The following is a 17,528-nucleotide window of genomic DNA, read 5'->3' on the forward strand; positions in this document are numbered from 1 at the left end:
GGGAAGAAACTGTTTTTGTGGTCTATGGTCTTTGTCCTGTTCATGGAGAGGAATAAAATGGAAAATAAAGTGCTGGGTGGACGTGAGCTTGCATAATTTGTGTTATTTTATGAGGAATGGATAAATGCCTGCTTATGTTAACACTACATGCTTTTGATTGTTGACTGGCATTTGCTTTGTTTAATTTTGAAAACAGTCCAAATCTCATTTCCTGTATGATTGCAGTTTCCTGTGTCTCTTTCAAAACTATTGCAATAGATGTATGTTTGGAAAAATAAACAAATGTAATTAAGCATTTAACGTAATCTTATGTTGATTTAAAAATACTCCTATTACTTTGTTAGTGTTTAGATTTTGAAAGAACATTTTATGTGGTGAAAACCCCATCTTTAGGACTCAGGGCTAGGAACTGGGACGTGACTTAAGACATTTTTTAAGACACAAAACACAAAACAAAACAATACACTGGGCATATTTGCACTTCCTCCAGCTCCAGTATGATTTAAAACAGTCTTCTTTCAGATGGCTTGTTTATGCTTATGGCACAGTCTTGTTATATAACATGTCACAACAATTGAGTCGACACAAGGATAAGTCTCTGCTGTTTGTGATGAGTACTCTAGATGTATGTGGCCTTGGCCCTTTTCTTACAAGTTTGTCAAGGTTTTCATTATAAAGTTATAGTGATTGTATTGCTCTAGATATTCTAGAGCAATACACTTTACTTTACTTTGGCACATACTTTGGCCTTCAGTATAATCAAATGTTTCATGGTTTCATCCACACTTATACTTAGATGGTATTTTACTTTAAAATTGTGATATATAAAACAATAATTAAAACAATTAAATGTATCAAATCGTTCTAAGATGAATTCTTTTATATCTATAACTTCATATTCTCTACTGCACATAATGCTGCGTCTTTCAAAACCATCACAAAAGGTTAAAAACTCTTTATTGGTAAAATATTATAATCTCCCCAAGGTGCTCTTAAATGAAATAAAATGCATCTGTGGACAAATTTGTGTTCATAAAATCATTCAAGAATTGCCTTAAGTTAAACCTGTTACCTACCATGTTCTACTCTTTGCACACCAGTGACTATATTGCATGTCATCATTTACTGCACGGGACTTTCATCTTTACCTGTACCCTGCAGCAACAAGCTATTTGGTAGAGGATGGATGTTAAGTAATCCAAAATATCATTAGGACCCTGGAGTGTCTGGAGACTCCTGCCAGGAATGTTAACAGTGCACCGTAGCAGTGGTAGTAGTAGTATGTGGAGAAGTTGATCTGTTTGTGAAATTTAGGGAGTTTTTTTAATGTGGTTTGCAAAGGCTAAGAGGTTAAACCCTTGTCAGGAATTGAACTTGAAGAGCTGTTCAGAGAAGGATATCAGGGTTATGGGACACAATGTTCGACCTATTTGTTGTACAAACTAGAGAGCTGCAGTCTCTAGCTGTTCAGCTGGAAGTATCTGTTCCCCATTGCTCTCATATCAGGTAAGGAGATATGATATGTCATGTCATGTATGTCATTATTTGTTTATATGTACAGTTAGCTGTCATCAGCATAGCAGTAGAGAGATAATCCATTAAAAACTAAATTAGGATATTTCTGCCAAATGGTCAGTAAGTAAAGTTTGTTTGTTTAGGACCCAGATACTGTCCTGTCATTGCTAAAAAAAACTGAGGAGAGTGTGAGGGTCTTTAATATTAAATTAAGCACTAGGTACAAAAGAATTATGAGGAATAATATGGATTTGCGAGATCATGAAATCACAAGATTCATCTTTCCAGGCTTCAAACTTTGAGGAACTACTAGCAGCGTGATGCAGCGATAAGTGACTGGTCACTCAAAAGCAACAACGGCTCCGAAAGAGGTTAGTGTAGATGTTGCTCTAGCATTCGTGAAGCCAGAACCGGATAGTATTCATTCATTGAAAGAAGAGTGAAGAACAGCACTGAAGGTTTTTTACGATGGAAAATAAGTTTTCTCTATTCTCCCGACTAGCTTATTGGCTCATTGATCTGACTGATTGAACTTAGCCTATGATAGTAATAGGCAGGTGGTTCATCCCTGCCAAGTATTTTTTGAATCTGCCTGCCCTTTTCCAAACAGTTTCCAGGGACAATTTCCCAGATGGGTCTGTGTAACAAACCATTGGGCGCCAGGTTAGCCTTTCCTGCTGCCACGATCCTGGCCAGTGGTTTCCCAATGCTGTGGGTGGGACATATGTCCATGGATGGCACCACCTGGTGTTCAGTTTGTGGTATCTCTGTTTCAAGTTCTACATTTTTATTTGTCACATACTCAACATATCTCTACGTTATGTAGCTACTGAGAATAGTCGGCTGGAGAGGGCTGGCTGCACATGACATAATCAGATATCAAAATATCGAAATTGCAATATATAAAGCAAATAACTTATGTAAAACAAAACATAAGATAATATGTGCAAATATAAATTATTCCAAAACACACAATTTGCAGTGTTCATGGGTGGGAAGCCAGTGAGGGACTGTGTGGTTGTTGTTGCACTGGCAACCCAAACAGGTTGCTCACAACATCTGCACGGATGCAGTGGGATCTGGGAAGGACTGTGTGAACCTCTTGCTCATTGCATCTTGGAAGGAGACAGTCACTGAAGCCTAATCAGTCCAGATTGCTGCGTCACATTATCTTGCCCTATGAAGTATCCATAAGTAATTTAAGTTAAATGGATCCACAGCTACCTACAATATTACCACCACATGGAAAAGTAACCTGAGGTCCAGGTGGTTAGACTCAACAAAATGCACATTGAATGAAGTATATGTCATTTACTTTTCATTTTAACACAGTGTTGTTAAATTACTTTTAAATGCAGGAAATACTTTCTCTATATTAATAAGTTCAGATTGATTTGGGGAATTTGTCCTTTGGGGAGCAATAAAGTGATTAAAAGATTTCACTGTATAAATTAATACATGTTTAACTTTTTCTTCGTTTGTTTTGATTTTTTTATTTACAACTCTCAAAAGTGATTACCTTTAATTATCTTTAGCAATCTATTTACTGACCAGTGTTTTATAATTTTATTACCTGATTTTCCTTTAATTTGTAAATTTTCATTTGTAAATTATTCCCCCCTCTCTTGTGTCATTAAACACTGATGGCAAATTGCTCAGTTCCTCTATAATCATTTGCAAGTCTCAGCAGCTTCAACATACTAAACTTAGAAAAGATCCAACAGAAGTTAATTATTAATTTGTGTCTATAGACAGTTCATACAGAAGTGAAAACATGTTGATGCAATATGGACGTGATCCCAGATATTGACCAAAAATAAAGAACTATAATTATATGTTATTTGATGCTCACTTAACCCTTTTAAACGATCAATCATCATCATCAGTCCTTGCTAAAAAGCCCTTGCAACTTAAACGAACAGACAATAATGAGAATTAGGGAGAAAAAAATAAAATAAAAAAACATAAAAGAAAATCCACTTGGCAAACTAAATAAATAATTCAAACTGGGACTGAGGCGGAATCCAGAGCATTGTTGCAGTAACTGTTAAGTTTGGTGTGATTTGATGGAGGTGGATGGTGGGGTGTCGGGTGCTGGAGAGAAAGAGAGAGAGAGNNNNAGAAAGAGGGGAGGGCCAGCCGAGCTGCTGCTGCAACGTCAGACCGCTGCTGAGCTCCGGGGCTTCAGGCTCAATCTGTGGCCAGCAGCAGCAGAGGTGGTGGGGAGGAGAGGAACATTTGATCCACTTCTTTATTTCCTCCTGTGGTTGCTTCTTCACCGGGGCAGGCAGAACAAAGGGGGGACAACTGCATGATTAGAGGCGCCGGCTCTCCTTCATCTCGACTGCAAGCCAGGCTAGCTTGATGCTCAGTTCAGCCTGCTAGCCTTTGTGGCAGGGCTGTCCATGCATCCAAGGAGCCCCTGAGCAACCCCGGGCTGGGAGAAGCCTGTTTCTCTATTTTTTTTTTTTTTTTTGCTTTGACAGTCTTCAAAAACTGTGCTCCGATCCGAGTGGGCAGACAGCAGCATCCTTGTCAGCTTCATTGCGCACCCAGAAAGCGGATTTCCACTGAGGAGCATCACTGCCTGGGCACGGTTACACGTCGTCGCCGGTCTGCAACCTCCAGCTTGACAGGACCAAGAGGCGATTGATGAGAATAATCTCTCAAGATAGGCTACAATGTTGCGCACCACGGCCAACATGTTGGCAACAGGATTGCTTTTCTTGGGATTGTTGCACAGTTTGGAAGTAATCGCTCCGGGAAGAGCTATTGATGGTAAGCAGCGCTGAATCCAGGATAACCAGAGTCTACTGTTAAAAATGCTTAGAAAAAAAAAACAACAACTATAGAAGTGTGTGCACGCTGATTATCACAGGATTTAGTGTGTTGTGTGTCTGTGTGTGAGAAGAGTAGACTGTGCCCTGAAGGGAACGACTGCTCGATTGAGTGAAGGCAACGTGGAGGGGATGAAACCGAGGCGAGACAATTAAAGCGGTCTTTTGTTTCTGTCTCCCAGTGCCACATGTGAATATTGCAATGTCACAGCAGTGATCGCACCCCCCCCCCCCCCCGCCTCTGGATACAGGCGCTCTCTCACATTTACACTGACATCCACTGATGCATAGGCCCCAGTACCTGCTTATAAACCACTTGTTTACACATCGATCATTAAAATCGGTGATTGTCATTAGTGTCATTAGAATCGTGATCGGTGTCATGTCTTTAAAAAATGTCAGCTTTTAGAGCCTCCTGCGGAGCTGTAGTGTATCTAATGTGTCAGGTCTTCAGTCAGTTCACGTTCAACAGATTTTCATGAGCGATGTGCTGATGTGATGACAGCAGCCTTGCTATTCCTCAATCAAACAATCCTGTCATATTTTTATTACTCCGATGAGGAATTTAAAGTGTGTCTGGGGTTTTTCTCTGCCTCAGAGATGCTTTATGAGAACAATAGACCCTGTGTTTATTACATGTAATTATCACAGTTAGTTTCCCTCAAATGTAAGCTCAGATGTTGTAGTGCTGCCATCAACAGGCATGTCCATGTATCAGTATGATGGCTGAGTTTATTACCTGGGCCAGGACCCTTGAATGCCAACAGTCATATTATGATCTGCAGGCAGATAGTGAACAGTTCAAAACAGCTCCCCCTAACACACACACACACCTCCCTTCACAGTCTGGAACAACTTCTGGAAACTATTAAGCCCTACAGTCCCACTCTTGCGCTCCTCTGTTTGGTAAGAAAAGAAAGGGCGTTATCAAAGGGGAGTTAGTGTAGGCAGATTTGTTTAATTCTTTGCAGGTGAAAAGAGAATGACTGAATGTTTCTTTTTGCAAAGATATAATGCCTTTTATTCATGTTGGGAATGTCTGACCTGTGGATGAATCTTAGGGTCCTAAGTATGTTTTTAGGTGACTTTTACTGGTAAGGAAACGTTTCCAATAAGGAGCACCAGCTGCTGTAAAGCCAATAAGGGTTCCAAATTCGACATTTCATTAAATTCGGTAAGACTTTAGCATGCGTGACTGATTTTAAAACCACAAGCGGCATTCTCTGTTTATCTTCAAGCTATAAATGCTTCCCTCTGCCTTTGAAGTCATCTCCTTGCACTTGGCAATCCATTGCTGTGAGGTTCTTCAAAATCCATATAAATTACCACCTTGAAGATAGACTTGGTTAGCCTGCAATCACCTGCAGTTTCGGTCTACAGCTGAGAAATCTTGCCTTAAAACAAACAGTTTCTGCCTTAATGCACTGTTATTGTCTTAGTGAAATTTTCCTCCCCGCTGGTCTTAATGCCTTGATTTGATGAGTAAGCCTTGTGCAGAGGAGATCGCCAAACATTAGCTTTGCTCAAAAACCCACTGGGATGCAGAGGCTGCTGTGCTTCACTGAGCCTCTCAAGGACACCTATTGAAATTTGTTAACAGTTGACATGGCTCATACGTTGAACACCCACATTTTAAAGCCAGCCTTAGAAGACCTTAGTCAACATGTCACTTGTTGTATAGGAAGCTAGACTGCTTACTCCCTTTCAAGCAATAGCTAAATTGCTTTTTAACCTCTTTTATTGCCTCTTTGATTTTTAGGGCCATTTGAACCACACATGTTAACAGTAAAGTTTCTCAGACTTCCCTGGCACTCTTATTTTTCCATTTTCTAGACCTCTAAAGATCTTCTTGCACTGTCTCAGTATTGTAGTCAGAGCAAAGACCCTGGGCCACCAACAAACCCTGAGCTTAATTGGGTCTAAACTGCTCTTTGTTTCCTAGAGGGGACCTCCATGGACAGTCTCATTTTGTTCAGAAGGCGCTGTTAATTGGGGGCCTAGTAGAAAAGACCTTAATGAAAGAATTCACATCGTTTCGCTCCATGAAAGTACTGTAATGTCATTGCAAAATGAGATCACTGCTCCTCAGGAATGGACAGCACTGTCTTCCAGGGCTTTAAGAGAAAAACACCTTCCATAGAAAAAAAAAAGGAGAAATGGGTTTGAAACTGTGTCACTGAGGACAGCTTGAAACATTTCAATTTGAATCAGTTCTATTTTTTCCATGCAGACATCCATTTAAATGTTTTTGAAGTCGTCTGTATCTGAAATGCCTGGTTCCTTATTTTATATTTAATTCTTTTGCTGTCCCCCCCCCTCCTTAAATGTTGAACTTCTTCATTTAAAACACATCCTTGTTAATAGAAGTAGCACAGGGTTTTTTCCTTTTAATTATGTCACCATCCAATTTTCACCTGGCACTTTTCCCTTGTGGACCTCTCTGCTGTAACATTTGGTGGAGGCCTTAGAACTGGCCCAGCATTTGGCTGTTTTTGGGGTGATGCTACCGTCAAAATGACATCCACATGGCCAAAAGGTTACCACTTTACTGTTTACTTACAACTGAGGGCAATATGGAAAACAGAGTGCATTTGTTAGGTCCTCATTTCCGTTGACCTTATGTCACACGAGCAACATTTCAAAGTGCATGTCGAAAAGTAGTTATGTAAATAACAGAGGAAGAGTATATTTAACACTGTGGTTTAGATCAGTGCATAGAGTTAAAGAGTGTTGGTTGGTTGGCTGCCTAAATACCTTATATGACACACTGAAAACCAGCCACGACTGCATAACTGAGCAGATATAAAATCCAGCACTTTGGTCAGCAGCTTTTCCTGGGGAAAAACAACTCAGAGGCTAAGTAAAGTTCAGTCATATTTAGGGCTGGGTACCAAACTTACTTACAATACTTTTATGACACCAACTGAATTACTCTTTGATTTTTCCAAATATTGAAAAATTGGCTTGTCATTTGCTACCAGATTTCGAGTTAATACTGAGTAAATTTAATCAGCATCAGTGTGCCAATAAGCATAGATAGATAGATAGATAGATAGATAGATAGATAGATACGATACGATAGATAGAATAGATAGACTGTTATTAATAAGCATGCAGCAGTCTGTCAAACAGCTTCCTATTAGTAAGTAATTGTAACTTAATGTGTTTTGAATTTTCTTTTTGTTAAAATGGATTTTATAAAATTGGTACAGCAAAAAGTATTGTCCAGGAACCGGTACCAAGGTCAAAGTATTGCCACTGGTATCGAAAATACCCTAGTCATATTATTACACTGAGAGTTTATGTGGCTGTAATAATTTAATTTCTTATTTTTTATTTCATGAAATAAAATGATCCTTTAAGGAATATGTTGATATATTTGACATTTTGGAAAATGCGCCTTACTTTCTTGTCGAGAGTTAGATGAAAGGATTGATACCATTCTCATATTTGTCTGTTCAATATGTAGCCTACTAGCTAGTCACAGCTCCCGGCCAAGGAATTGTTACGCACAAAAAAAAGCCCAGCTTTATTTTTGTACAGATTCATTTGTGAGATATAACATTTCAACTATTTTTAAACTAGCAGCAGTAAGACTCTCCCAAGTCATTGTTTTTTTCATGTCAGAAATCAAAACTCATTCATAAAAAACAGACTTTTTCCATAATTACCTGAAAACACTGCTAAAGTCTTTTAAAAGCTGATATCAATTATGACCACAGTGCTCTGGATATATGTGGCCAGGCTTGTCAGACCAGCCCCGTGACCCACTTTAGAATTGTGACCGACTGATTGAGATACACTATCTAGATGGAGCTATTTAAGGACTGAAGATAGAATACAGTCTCAGGAGGCCCTTTGAAAGAATATGAGCAGAAACTAGTTTGGTGATATCATGAGCAGGCACATGTATATTCACAATACATTAGCCAGCAACTTTTGACACCACAGCTATCAATGCATAAAGGTAAGGATAGGAAAAAAAATCACTTGTGAAGGCAGGCTCAGAAGAAGGCTAAGTCCTCTCTGACAGAAGTCTTTGATTTGTAGCTTATGCTGAGATGGAGACTGTATTTCCTGGACAGCCTGTCTTATTCAGTAATTAGGACAAAATGACAGAAATCCTTCCTGCATGATGACCAACGGTTTAGCATAATTCCAAGGACAACACCAAGGAATAAGGAAGCCATTTCCATTTTTTGCATTGTGTAGCCTAGAAACAGTGAAATAATATTAATATGAGAATAGTACAGTGAGAACAGACAATTGTACTGAAAGGTGTTTATGAGGGACCAGAATCTGGGATAAACTGACAATTAGTGCCATCAGGACCCCCGTGGTTTTTAATTAATTTAGAGTTATTATATGTGTCAGTGTGGTACAGTGTGCTGAAACACCAGTAACACGTGTTTAGTTGACAGTACAACTGCTAACTATATTAATATATATTCAGATTTAACACATCTTCATTGAGTACCAACAACAACCAACTGATACACACAAAAAAACAGATGTGAAAATGTGCAGATTTCAGCTTTAAAACTGCAATAACTGACTTTTATGGCCACTAGGGGGCAGCAGAAACCAGTGGTGGTTACTACAATGACATATTGTCACCTTTTAAGTTGATTTAGCAAACTTGTTAGCAAATAATTGCCTATTTACACATCCAACATGTATAAAATTCATTTGGAGTAATGCTAATGGCCACCAGTATTTACTCTCTTTTTGCTTTAGCTGCTAAATGCAAGTAGTCATGTGATGCATTGTCTATGTAAAAATATTGATTATAGCAGCTTCGAAAGAGTGTTTTATACAGTAGCTGCTTTGGTTAACATATTGTACGGTTTAGTAGGTTAAGTTTTATGTAAAAAGCACTTTAATATTGAATCCATTCATTAATGATAATTCAGCAGATGAATTTGTATTTGCATGACTAAGGGTGTGTGTAAGAGAGAGAAAGTTATATGTGTCATAAGAAACCTTATTAGTGACAAAGCTGTTATCACTGAGCAGCAGCAGTCCTTCACATAAACAGGTGTGAATGTGATCAGTGTTGTTTTATGAACACTCATTCAGCCCACGTTTGACCATTCATAATAACAACCCAATAGTCATGATTGAAAAACCTGGCATCGCCATATTTACACAAGGCTCGAGTTAGCGACTGCAGTTCACACACACATCAATGCTAACAGCTAGCTTCAAAGGATTTGTCACACTTGCAATGTTGTTTTTCATACTGGATGGAAACAGTTGTGCAACTTGTATTGCTTTTATTTTTTGACTGTAGATGATATAGCTAAAGTAACTCTGTTCTACATTTAAGTAACAGCAGCCCTTCACCCTTTAATGCTGAGGCCAGGAAGTGTCAGGGTCTGGTCTGACGACTTGTGTCAGCCCGTTCACACCGACCGCAAACACGAGTCTTGCTCCTCTGTGTCAGTCTGAAAGGACTGTTTGTGTTGATGACTTGTGCATCAAGCTGTGATTCTGATTTGTCAGGTTGCTTTTGCACAATGGGGGCTATATCGCGCATTGATGCTGCATAAGATTGAAACTATCCGTGAATTTAATCGTTTCATTAAATCGTTAATGTACTAATCCAAGCGTCAGTTTCAATTCCAAAACCAGATAGAAATTGTCTTTTTTTTTGTTTATGGATGTTTCCAATCTTGGTTCCTCCAGCAGATAATATACAGTCCATTTTCTGCATCAGCCCACACAACAAATACATGCATTCACATCCATTTAAGCCTCTGCTACAGGGTTCTTTTCATTGACATCCATTCTTTTCAGTGACAAACGTGTGACAGAGCAGACTTGCACCTATTGTAGATTATTCGTGAATTCATTCCCTGAAGGAAAATTGAACAAATCTCATTCTTCTCTACAGTACTCCCTGATACAGTGCAGTATACAGTATGTATCTAGCCTTTACAATTCAACATCCCTAATAGGAGTTCCCACAGCTCCGTCCTGATGAACCCTTCCGAGCTGTGAAACTGGTAATTTTCAAATACATTACACATGCAAACAATACATCTGGCAACACACGCTCAGTCACATCAGCACCAAGGTCACTATTCATGCAATAGATTTATTCCCAAACATCTAATCCTAAACACAAAGTACCCAACCATAACCTTAACATAAGCCTAATTGTAACACTAATCCTTCAAGCAGGCATTCACCCTTCACTCTGTGGTAGAAATCCCCTCACATGGCCTTTTGTGGACCCACAATTGTTATTTCTGCTCTCAGCCTTGGCAAAAACACAACATGGTCGAGAGATGTTTGTGGTCAATACTTGACAAACATTTCAAGGTGATATCACATCCAGTAAATCTCTACGAATATAATTCTGAATATTGTACTCCATTTTCAGGCTATTGATGTTCACATTTACAGTGTGGAGGATTTCCCACACTCAACTGTGTGTGTGTGTGTGTAGGCAGTGTGGTCTCTCTGATTATGTGCATTGTGTGCTTCTGGGAAGAGAATGGTTTGCTCTACTATTATTAGCCCACACACTATTACTAAATTGAATATATTTTTTGCAAATGTGCAAATGTCTGTCTTTATAGTTTGGAGATGATGAGGTACTTTGAACATGGGGAATGTGTGGGTCTGTATTCTATACCTGTGTGTTTGCACGCTTAACAACTGAACTCAGATCACTGAAATATCTTAAAGGGGCAGTACGACATTGTGGGAAATATATCTGAGTATCTGGGTTAGATGACAAGATTGATACCACTCATATGTGTCCATTAAATATAACGGTACAACCACCAGCTGGTTACTTTAGCTTAGCACAAAAGACTGGAAAGGGGGAAAACAGTTAGCCTGGCTCTCTCTACCAGCACCTTTAAAGCTCACTAATTCACATATTATATGTTGTTTGTCTGATTTGTACTAAAACCAAATTGTGAAGAGGACAAGTCACTGTTTTACGGAAGGTTATGGGCCGGACTATTTCTTGGCTAGGAGCAATAACTTCCATCCTGGATGCCTGGCAAATGCTCTGAGCCAACAAAATGGCAAAATGGCAATTGTACGTTTTACAGCACAGATTAAACAAACAAGATAAAACATGTTTAAGAACCAGTGTGTAGAATATAACAGCATCTAGTGGTGTAGTTACAGATGGCAACTCCCTCGCTTCACCCTCCCCTTCCAAGTGTGAAGGAGAAACTATGGTGTCCACACTCCTGTCTACAGCCAGTGTTTGGTTTGGTTTTGAGAGTGGTATCAATTTTCTCATCTCACACTCAAAGCAAATAGGTGCACATGGATAGTGAATGCGAGAGAACGTTCTAGAGAATCTAGTCTCGCTCCTTGGAGCTCATGCGTCACACCAAGACTTGAAACCTGTACTGGTCTTATGAAAAGGCACTAAAGAATTTCATATAATCTTCTTTAATATGTTTCCCTAGGCAGCATACTAAGTAGGCTTAATTGTCATTTCCCAGCCTGTGCCGCTATGTACAGCGTGTGCTCTAGTGGTGGTGTGGCAAAGGGATTTGTCTAAACTGACTAACTTGATAATGGCAGATCACACCTTGTGGTTTTCTGCTTCGTCCCCACTCCGCTGCTGAATTCGATTTAATCCTTATGTGGAAGTGAAGGAGGTCGTAGCCTCCTCCCTCTGAGCTCTAACACAAATAGCAGTCATGGTTGATTACCACTCTGGGGTTGAGACATGGTGAAATCTCAGCCAGACATCCAAATAGCTCTTAATTAAGTTCACATTTGATTACTCTTTTTTCGCTTAATAGGTTCTGCCTTTCAATACCACAATGGCTTGTGTAGAGGGACTGAGTTTGTGCTCAGATCTGACCTGTAAAATCCAAACAATAGCAGGCAGGACTGTGTTGTCCTGCATGACGGAGCCCCATTTTACTTGGCAACTATCACCAGACATGAGCACATTCCTGATGTTAATTCTTCTCAGCTCCGAGTGCATGCGTAACACACACTTACGTAGACTTAGAAACACACAAGACATCTCATGAAAACATGAAGAAATGAAAGATTCATCCAGAGGGTGAGCTAGTTGAGCGGCTGTACACGTATAAACGTCCCAAGACATTTACTCCTGTTGCTATCTTTTCAAAATATTGATATAATAATTTAGGTGGCTGCTATTTAAAAATCAGCATGCTTTTTCATCCACTCTCTGTGATAGACTTGTCTAATTAAGTTTCTTCTATCACAATTTTGTTCTCTACTGTCTACACTTCCACAGCTCCTCCAAAGTCTGCCAGAAAGGTTTATTTAAGAGGCACAGCTGGGGCCTCTTTTTCTCTGTTTTGTAACATGACAAATTGGAAAACTTTTTTTTCCTTCCCTCTTGCTTCTTCTCACTCTCTTCCATTACAAAGTCCTGAAGCATTCGTGCCTGGGCTGTGGAGGAGGATGAGGAGGTGGCAGGCCGCAGCCAAAGAGGCTAATATAGACTCTTCCCTCATTTCTGGCCCTTCGCAGAACCCCGTCAGATCAGCCCAAAGGTCAGCAAAATAGACCCCTGCCCCTTTCTACTCTACATGAGTTTCTTCCTGTATGTCTTCACTTTTGACTTTGTTGTGGCAGTTTGCCGTCTCATTATTGGCCAAACTTGGTTTGTCTGAATCTATCTAAAAAAAAAAATGTTATCAGGGCTGTAGTGCCACTGAACACAAAATATTAAAAACATTTCTCACTTGATATTTCTGTGGACTGGTCTGAGTTAATCTCCTGCAGCATTTGCAATGTTTTTTTTCTGTCGTATTGTCGATATTAAGCTATGAGTCAGTGTTAAATCGGCCATGTTGCAGTGTTACTCCAATCTGTTGAGCTCCGAAAAGATGAAGTGCACGTTGAGGTTTGGCCAAGTGGGCATCAATGTCAAGACTGATTACACACAATTCAGGTTGTTTGTCTTGCCCTCATATAAACATCTCTTTCCTAAATATTTGAAAAGATAATGAAGCTTTATCATGTGTAACAGTGAAGAGTATTTCGTATTAGTAGAACCATCTTTTCCTCTTGAGAAACAGTTGAAGTGTTTTATTAGTATGAGCACATGCTATCTTCAGTAGACTAAACTACATGTTTTCTTTCCCAGCAGACATTGCAACAATCTCTGTAAGCCTTTTGAATAACTTCACCACGCACTTACTTCAGCCAACACACCCACCTAGTGCTTTTGTGTGGCCTGCCAGCTTTATTATTCTCTATATTTTTGGATGAATCAGTACCAGTTATGAAGCTCCTGAAGCTAGAAAGGATCACCTCCTTAGATCTGGGCGGATGTAGCCCGAGGAAGTTTATCCTAGCTGTGTGTAAAGGAAAGCAGCTGCTGTCATGTAAAAGCATCAATTTTATGCATGTGTAAATACATTTTCATGACTACATTACATTTCTAGACCTCTGTAATTCTTAGGCTCTAACAGTCATACTGACATATACAAGGTGGGTGACTTAAGATAATAAAAGTTCAGGGAAAACCCAGGTAGATTTCAGACTAGTGACTTGTATAACAGATTTAACTGAAGAAAATCATCCATACTGTACAGTATTCTGCAAAAGAGTGGCTTTGAGTAGAATGCCTCGACAACTATTGAACAGATTGACATGAAATTTTGTCCAAACAAACAACAATGTGGCGATCCTTTGACTTTTCATCTAGAGCCATCGTCAGGTAAAAACTGTAGGTTGTCTGATACTTTTTGAACAACTACTTAAAAACTAATGACATTCCCGTCAGCTTCAGCTGTCCTTAGCAAGTGTTAGCATGTTCTAGAGGTCGTTGTGCATTGTGTAGCGCCCTCTGGTGGAAACGCGGGCTAGTTCGCTGCATAGCACCACGGTTCGAAGAATCTTGAACGGAAGAAGAGCTAATTTGGTGGAAAAACACTGAGGTCAAAGCAGTGAGTTACAGAACAGCGGCCCTGGAGCAGATTGTCTTGCTCAGGGGCACTTATGGCTGTCCAGTTGAAGGTTGGCCTCTCTGTGCGATACCTTTCACTGCTTTGAAACTGGATTCCATACTGCTCAAGCTCCCTTTCAGCACCACTGTCGACAGCACTTTAAGTCCGCCTTCACCTCCACTGCAGTTGAGTGGTGTGTGATGAGGCCGTAGTCTCAGTGTCTGCTGGAGATTTGTAGTGCCCTGGTTGATCTCAGAGGGCAGGCCTCCAACTTATTTATAGCACTGCTGTGGGTGTTGAAGGAAATGGGGCTGTGGCTGGGGGCGGGGCTTGTGTTTGCCTCTGGGGAGGACTCTTCCTCCCAACCAGACTGAGCTCATCTTGGAGGACTAGCAGACAGCAGCGGGGGCAGAGGGCAGTGGATTTGTAACCCAGCCCAAATGGCGATGACCCAAAGCATTTTCACGCAGCCACCACTTTGGTAAACACACAGGCAGTTCATTGATAGCATGTGTGACATTCCTCCATCCCATCTCAGGATCCCAGCCCAGTTCAGTCTGTTCTCAGATCTTCATGCTTGTCCCCAGCTGTGAGAGCCCTGCCCCCCTTTGACCCCCCCCCCCATTTGCTCTCATAGCTGCAGTTCATCTTGCTTGTTCTCTTATGTCATCCTCCTGAGTCATTTCCATCTGTTTACCATCTTTTTTTTGCTTCATCCTCTTCCGCCCTGTAGAATATACAAAAGACGAACACACATAAGACCTGTTTGTATTGTGCACCAGTTCACGAAACCCTTGAACGGACAACTAAAGCCAGCATATGATTGTCTGGACCACAGTTATCACTGCAAGCTTTAAACTTAAATGTATATGCAGCTATGTTTATAGGTGCTGTATATTTTTAGAAGTTTAGTCTAGTTAAATGATTGGATGACCTGAGACTGACTGCAATGGCGGCTCTGAACACAGCCTTCCGCCATCTGCATGCACTTCCTTTGCTTCTCTCTAACCATTACAGCTAGCTGAGCTGGTGGTACAATACCCCTCAGCGTTGCCCACCCTCACCTTCAGCTAGCTAACCTCCTGACCTACTTCCTCTGCTCGCTGATACGTTTCTCTCAGCAGCATCTTGTGGTTGAGTCGGAGGCGTGTGTGTGAACTCCTCCCACGGCCGTTATTGGAAGTTAACAGCATGCCAAGTTAAAGCATGTCAGCATCTAAATAAACAATAAACAATGGACAGACACACCACAAGTAGCTGCCTGCTGTGGCTGGTGTTGACATCTCTGAACAAACAAACAAATAAACACGTACGCACACAAGAAAGAAAAGAAGAAGAATGTGGAGCAAAGAGGAAAGCCTTTAACACAAGCCTGGTTGCTTTTTTATGAATAATTCAAATCCTTGGAACGTCTGAGAGAGAAAAAGATGCCCCTCTACACACACATCAACAAACCCACCCACACTTACACGTATACACACACACACCGATCACAGTGGTACAGAGAAGAGGGTTAGTGGGGAGTGTGTGAATGTGTGCAGCAATGTGTCAGGTTGAATTCATGGTATTTAGGTTGAGCTCCGTTTCAAGATTCCCTTCACCGCTGGAGTTGGAGGCTAGCTTTAAATGTGAATACAGTCATCCTGTTTATCCTGCTTCATCCCGTCATCCACCCCTATTCGATCCTATCCTCCCCCTGTCCTATTCATCATGCTATAAGCTAAAGTTTACCATAACATCGCCATTTAAATTTAGTACTTTATATTCGGACCTAAGTAGCTGCACGAGGGAGCTGACAGAAACCACACGTTGTAAAATAATGTTAAAAAGTCATATCAGAGGGATGAGGTGGATGGGTTGATTTAGTGAGTCTGGCAACCAGCCATCAGCTTTTGGTGGAAATGGAAACTATATATGGTTGCCATATATTTGAGTAATTAAAATGTTATGCATCACAACAATGAAAATGTAAGATAAAAGAATGTTTAAAGTTTATTACTGTGTTTTATCTGATACTTTACATAATGTGAATGTTAAGTGTTATAAGTTAACAACTTCACCCTCAATTCCTGGTATACAATATACCAGTTGCCAGCGGTTGTCATGTATTTGACGGATCCCAGCAATATTAAAATATCACTAATGCAAAAACTATTAGAAATATATTTATTTTGGGTTGCACGTTTTGCTGAATGTTGTCCCTATTTTTTTATATGTTAAAAAGTGGTTGCGAGTTTCTCAGTATGGTTTCCGAGGGCAACCTGGCAACCTTTACTGTCAAGACCTGGATGTCAGTGATGACAAAAAAGAAATGAAAGGGGAGAATAAAAAGACCTTTTCCCAGATGTAGAAGAGAGACACAGGAAAAAAACATGAGCTCATGATACAGAAACATTAGTTCAATCACAGCCTGGTGATAAATATTCAAACACTCAACTATCCATGAGTGAATTCCAATTATAGCTTGGGATTGCCTGTTGCTCTCTTTAAATGTCAACTGGTAAAATGTTTGTTTTGCTTTCATGAATAAATGGTTTTGGAAGAAGTAATGTTTCATGAAAGCAGCACATAAGGACAAACACTTCAAGAGATTTGTATTAAACTAATGCTTCAGCCACATGGCCTTTAGTTTCCCCATGCCCTCTATTGCCATATACCCACAATATGACATGGTCCTATGAATAACATCATAAAGTGGAGTGTTATTCTTTCTTTTCAGTACTGTCACTATGGCTAAATATTGTATTATAAAGTCCCAGATGACACTTTTTCTTTAACCTACCTGAGAATTATCTGCCTTTGTAATAATAGCACTTTTTTAAATAATGTGGTGTACTTTTTTGTGTAGTGTAGTTTTGTAAGGGATTAATTAATAATAACTTCTATAATTACATTAAAGTTACTAATCCCAGTAATGTCCATTTGTAACCAAGGGAAAAAAGATTGTATAGCTCCTACAAAATGATCTGAATCAATTGGGTTAGTGTTAATGTAGGACTTGGTTTTGATGAAAATGCCAGCGGTGGTGCATTTACAGCCATCAGAGGCTGATGTGAATGGTTTTTCACACTTCGCAGCTCATAATTACTGATTTTTTAAATCTTATTTATAGGCCAGGACATCTCTTCAGAACTAAAGTACTTCATTATAATGCTGTTTTGTCACACATTTTTTCCCTGTTTGTTTATTGCAACTTGCATATTGCAGCTGACCATATTGTGTTTTCGATAATATTTCAATTAATTGTTGCAGCTGTACTCAG

At 39.9% G+C, this 17,528-nt stretch overlaps 1 protein-coding gene across 1 annotated transcript in view; it reads left to right on the plus strand.

The window, feature by feature from the left end:
• Nucleotides 1-3,689: 3,689 nt before the first annotated feature.
• Nucleotides 3,690-17,528, plus strand: part of LOC118328620 (low-density lipoprotein receptor-related protein 1-like) — a gene marked incomplete in the record, with an annotated part of 88,024 nt that continues 74,185 nt past the window's right edge. Inside the window, 1 exon segment of the mRNA XM_035662445.1 lies at nucleotides 3,690-4,293. Within this exon segment, the coding sequence (XP_035518338.1) occupies nucleotides 4,197-4,293 (97 nt within the window).

Source organism: Morone saxatilis, unplaced genomic scaffold, assembly GCF_004916995.1.
Source record: "Morone saxatilis isolate NCDOM2014 unplaced genomic scaffold, NCSU_SB_2.0 Contig18, whole genome shotgun sequence".
In the NCBI taxonomy this organism is placed as follows: Eukaryota; Metazoa; Chordata; class Actinopteri; family Moronidae; genus Morone; species Morone saxatilis.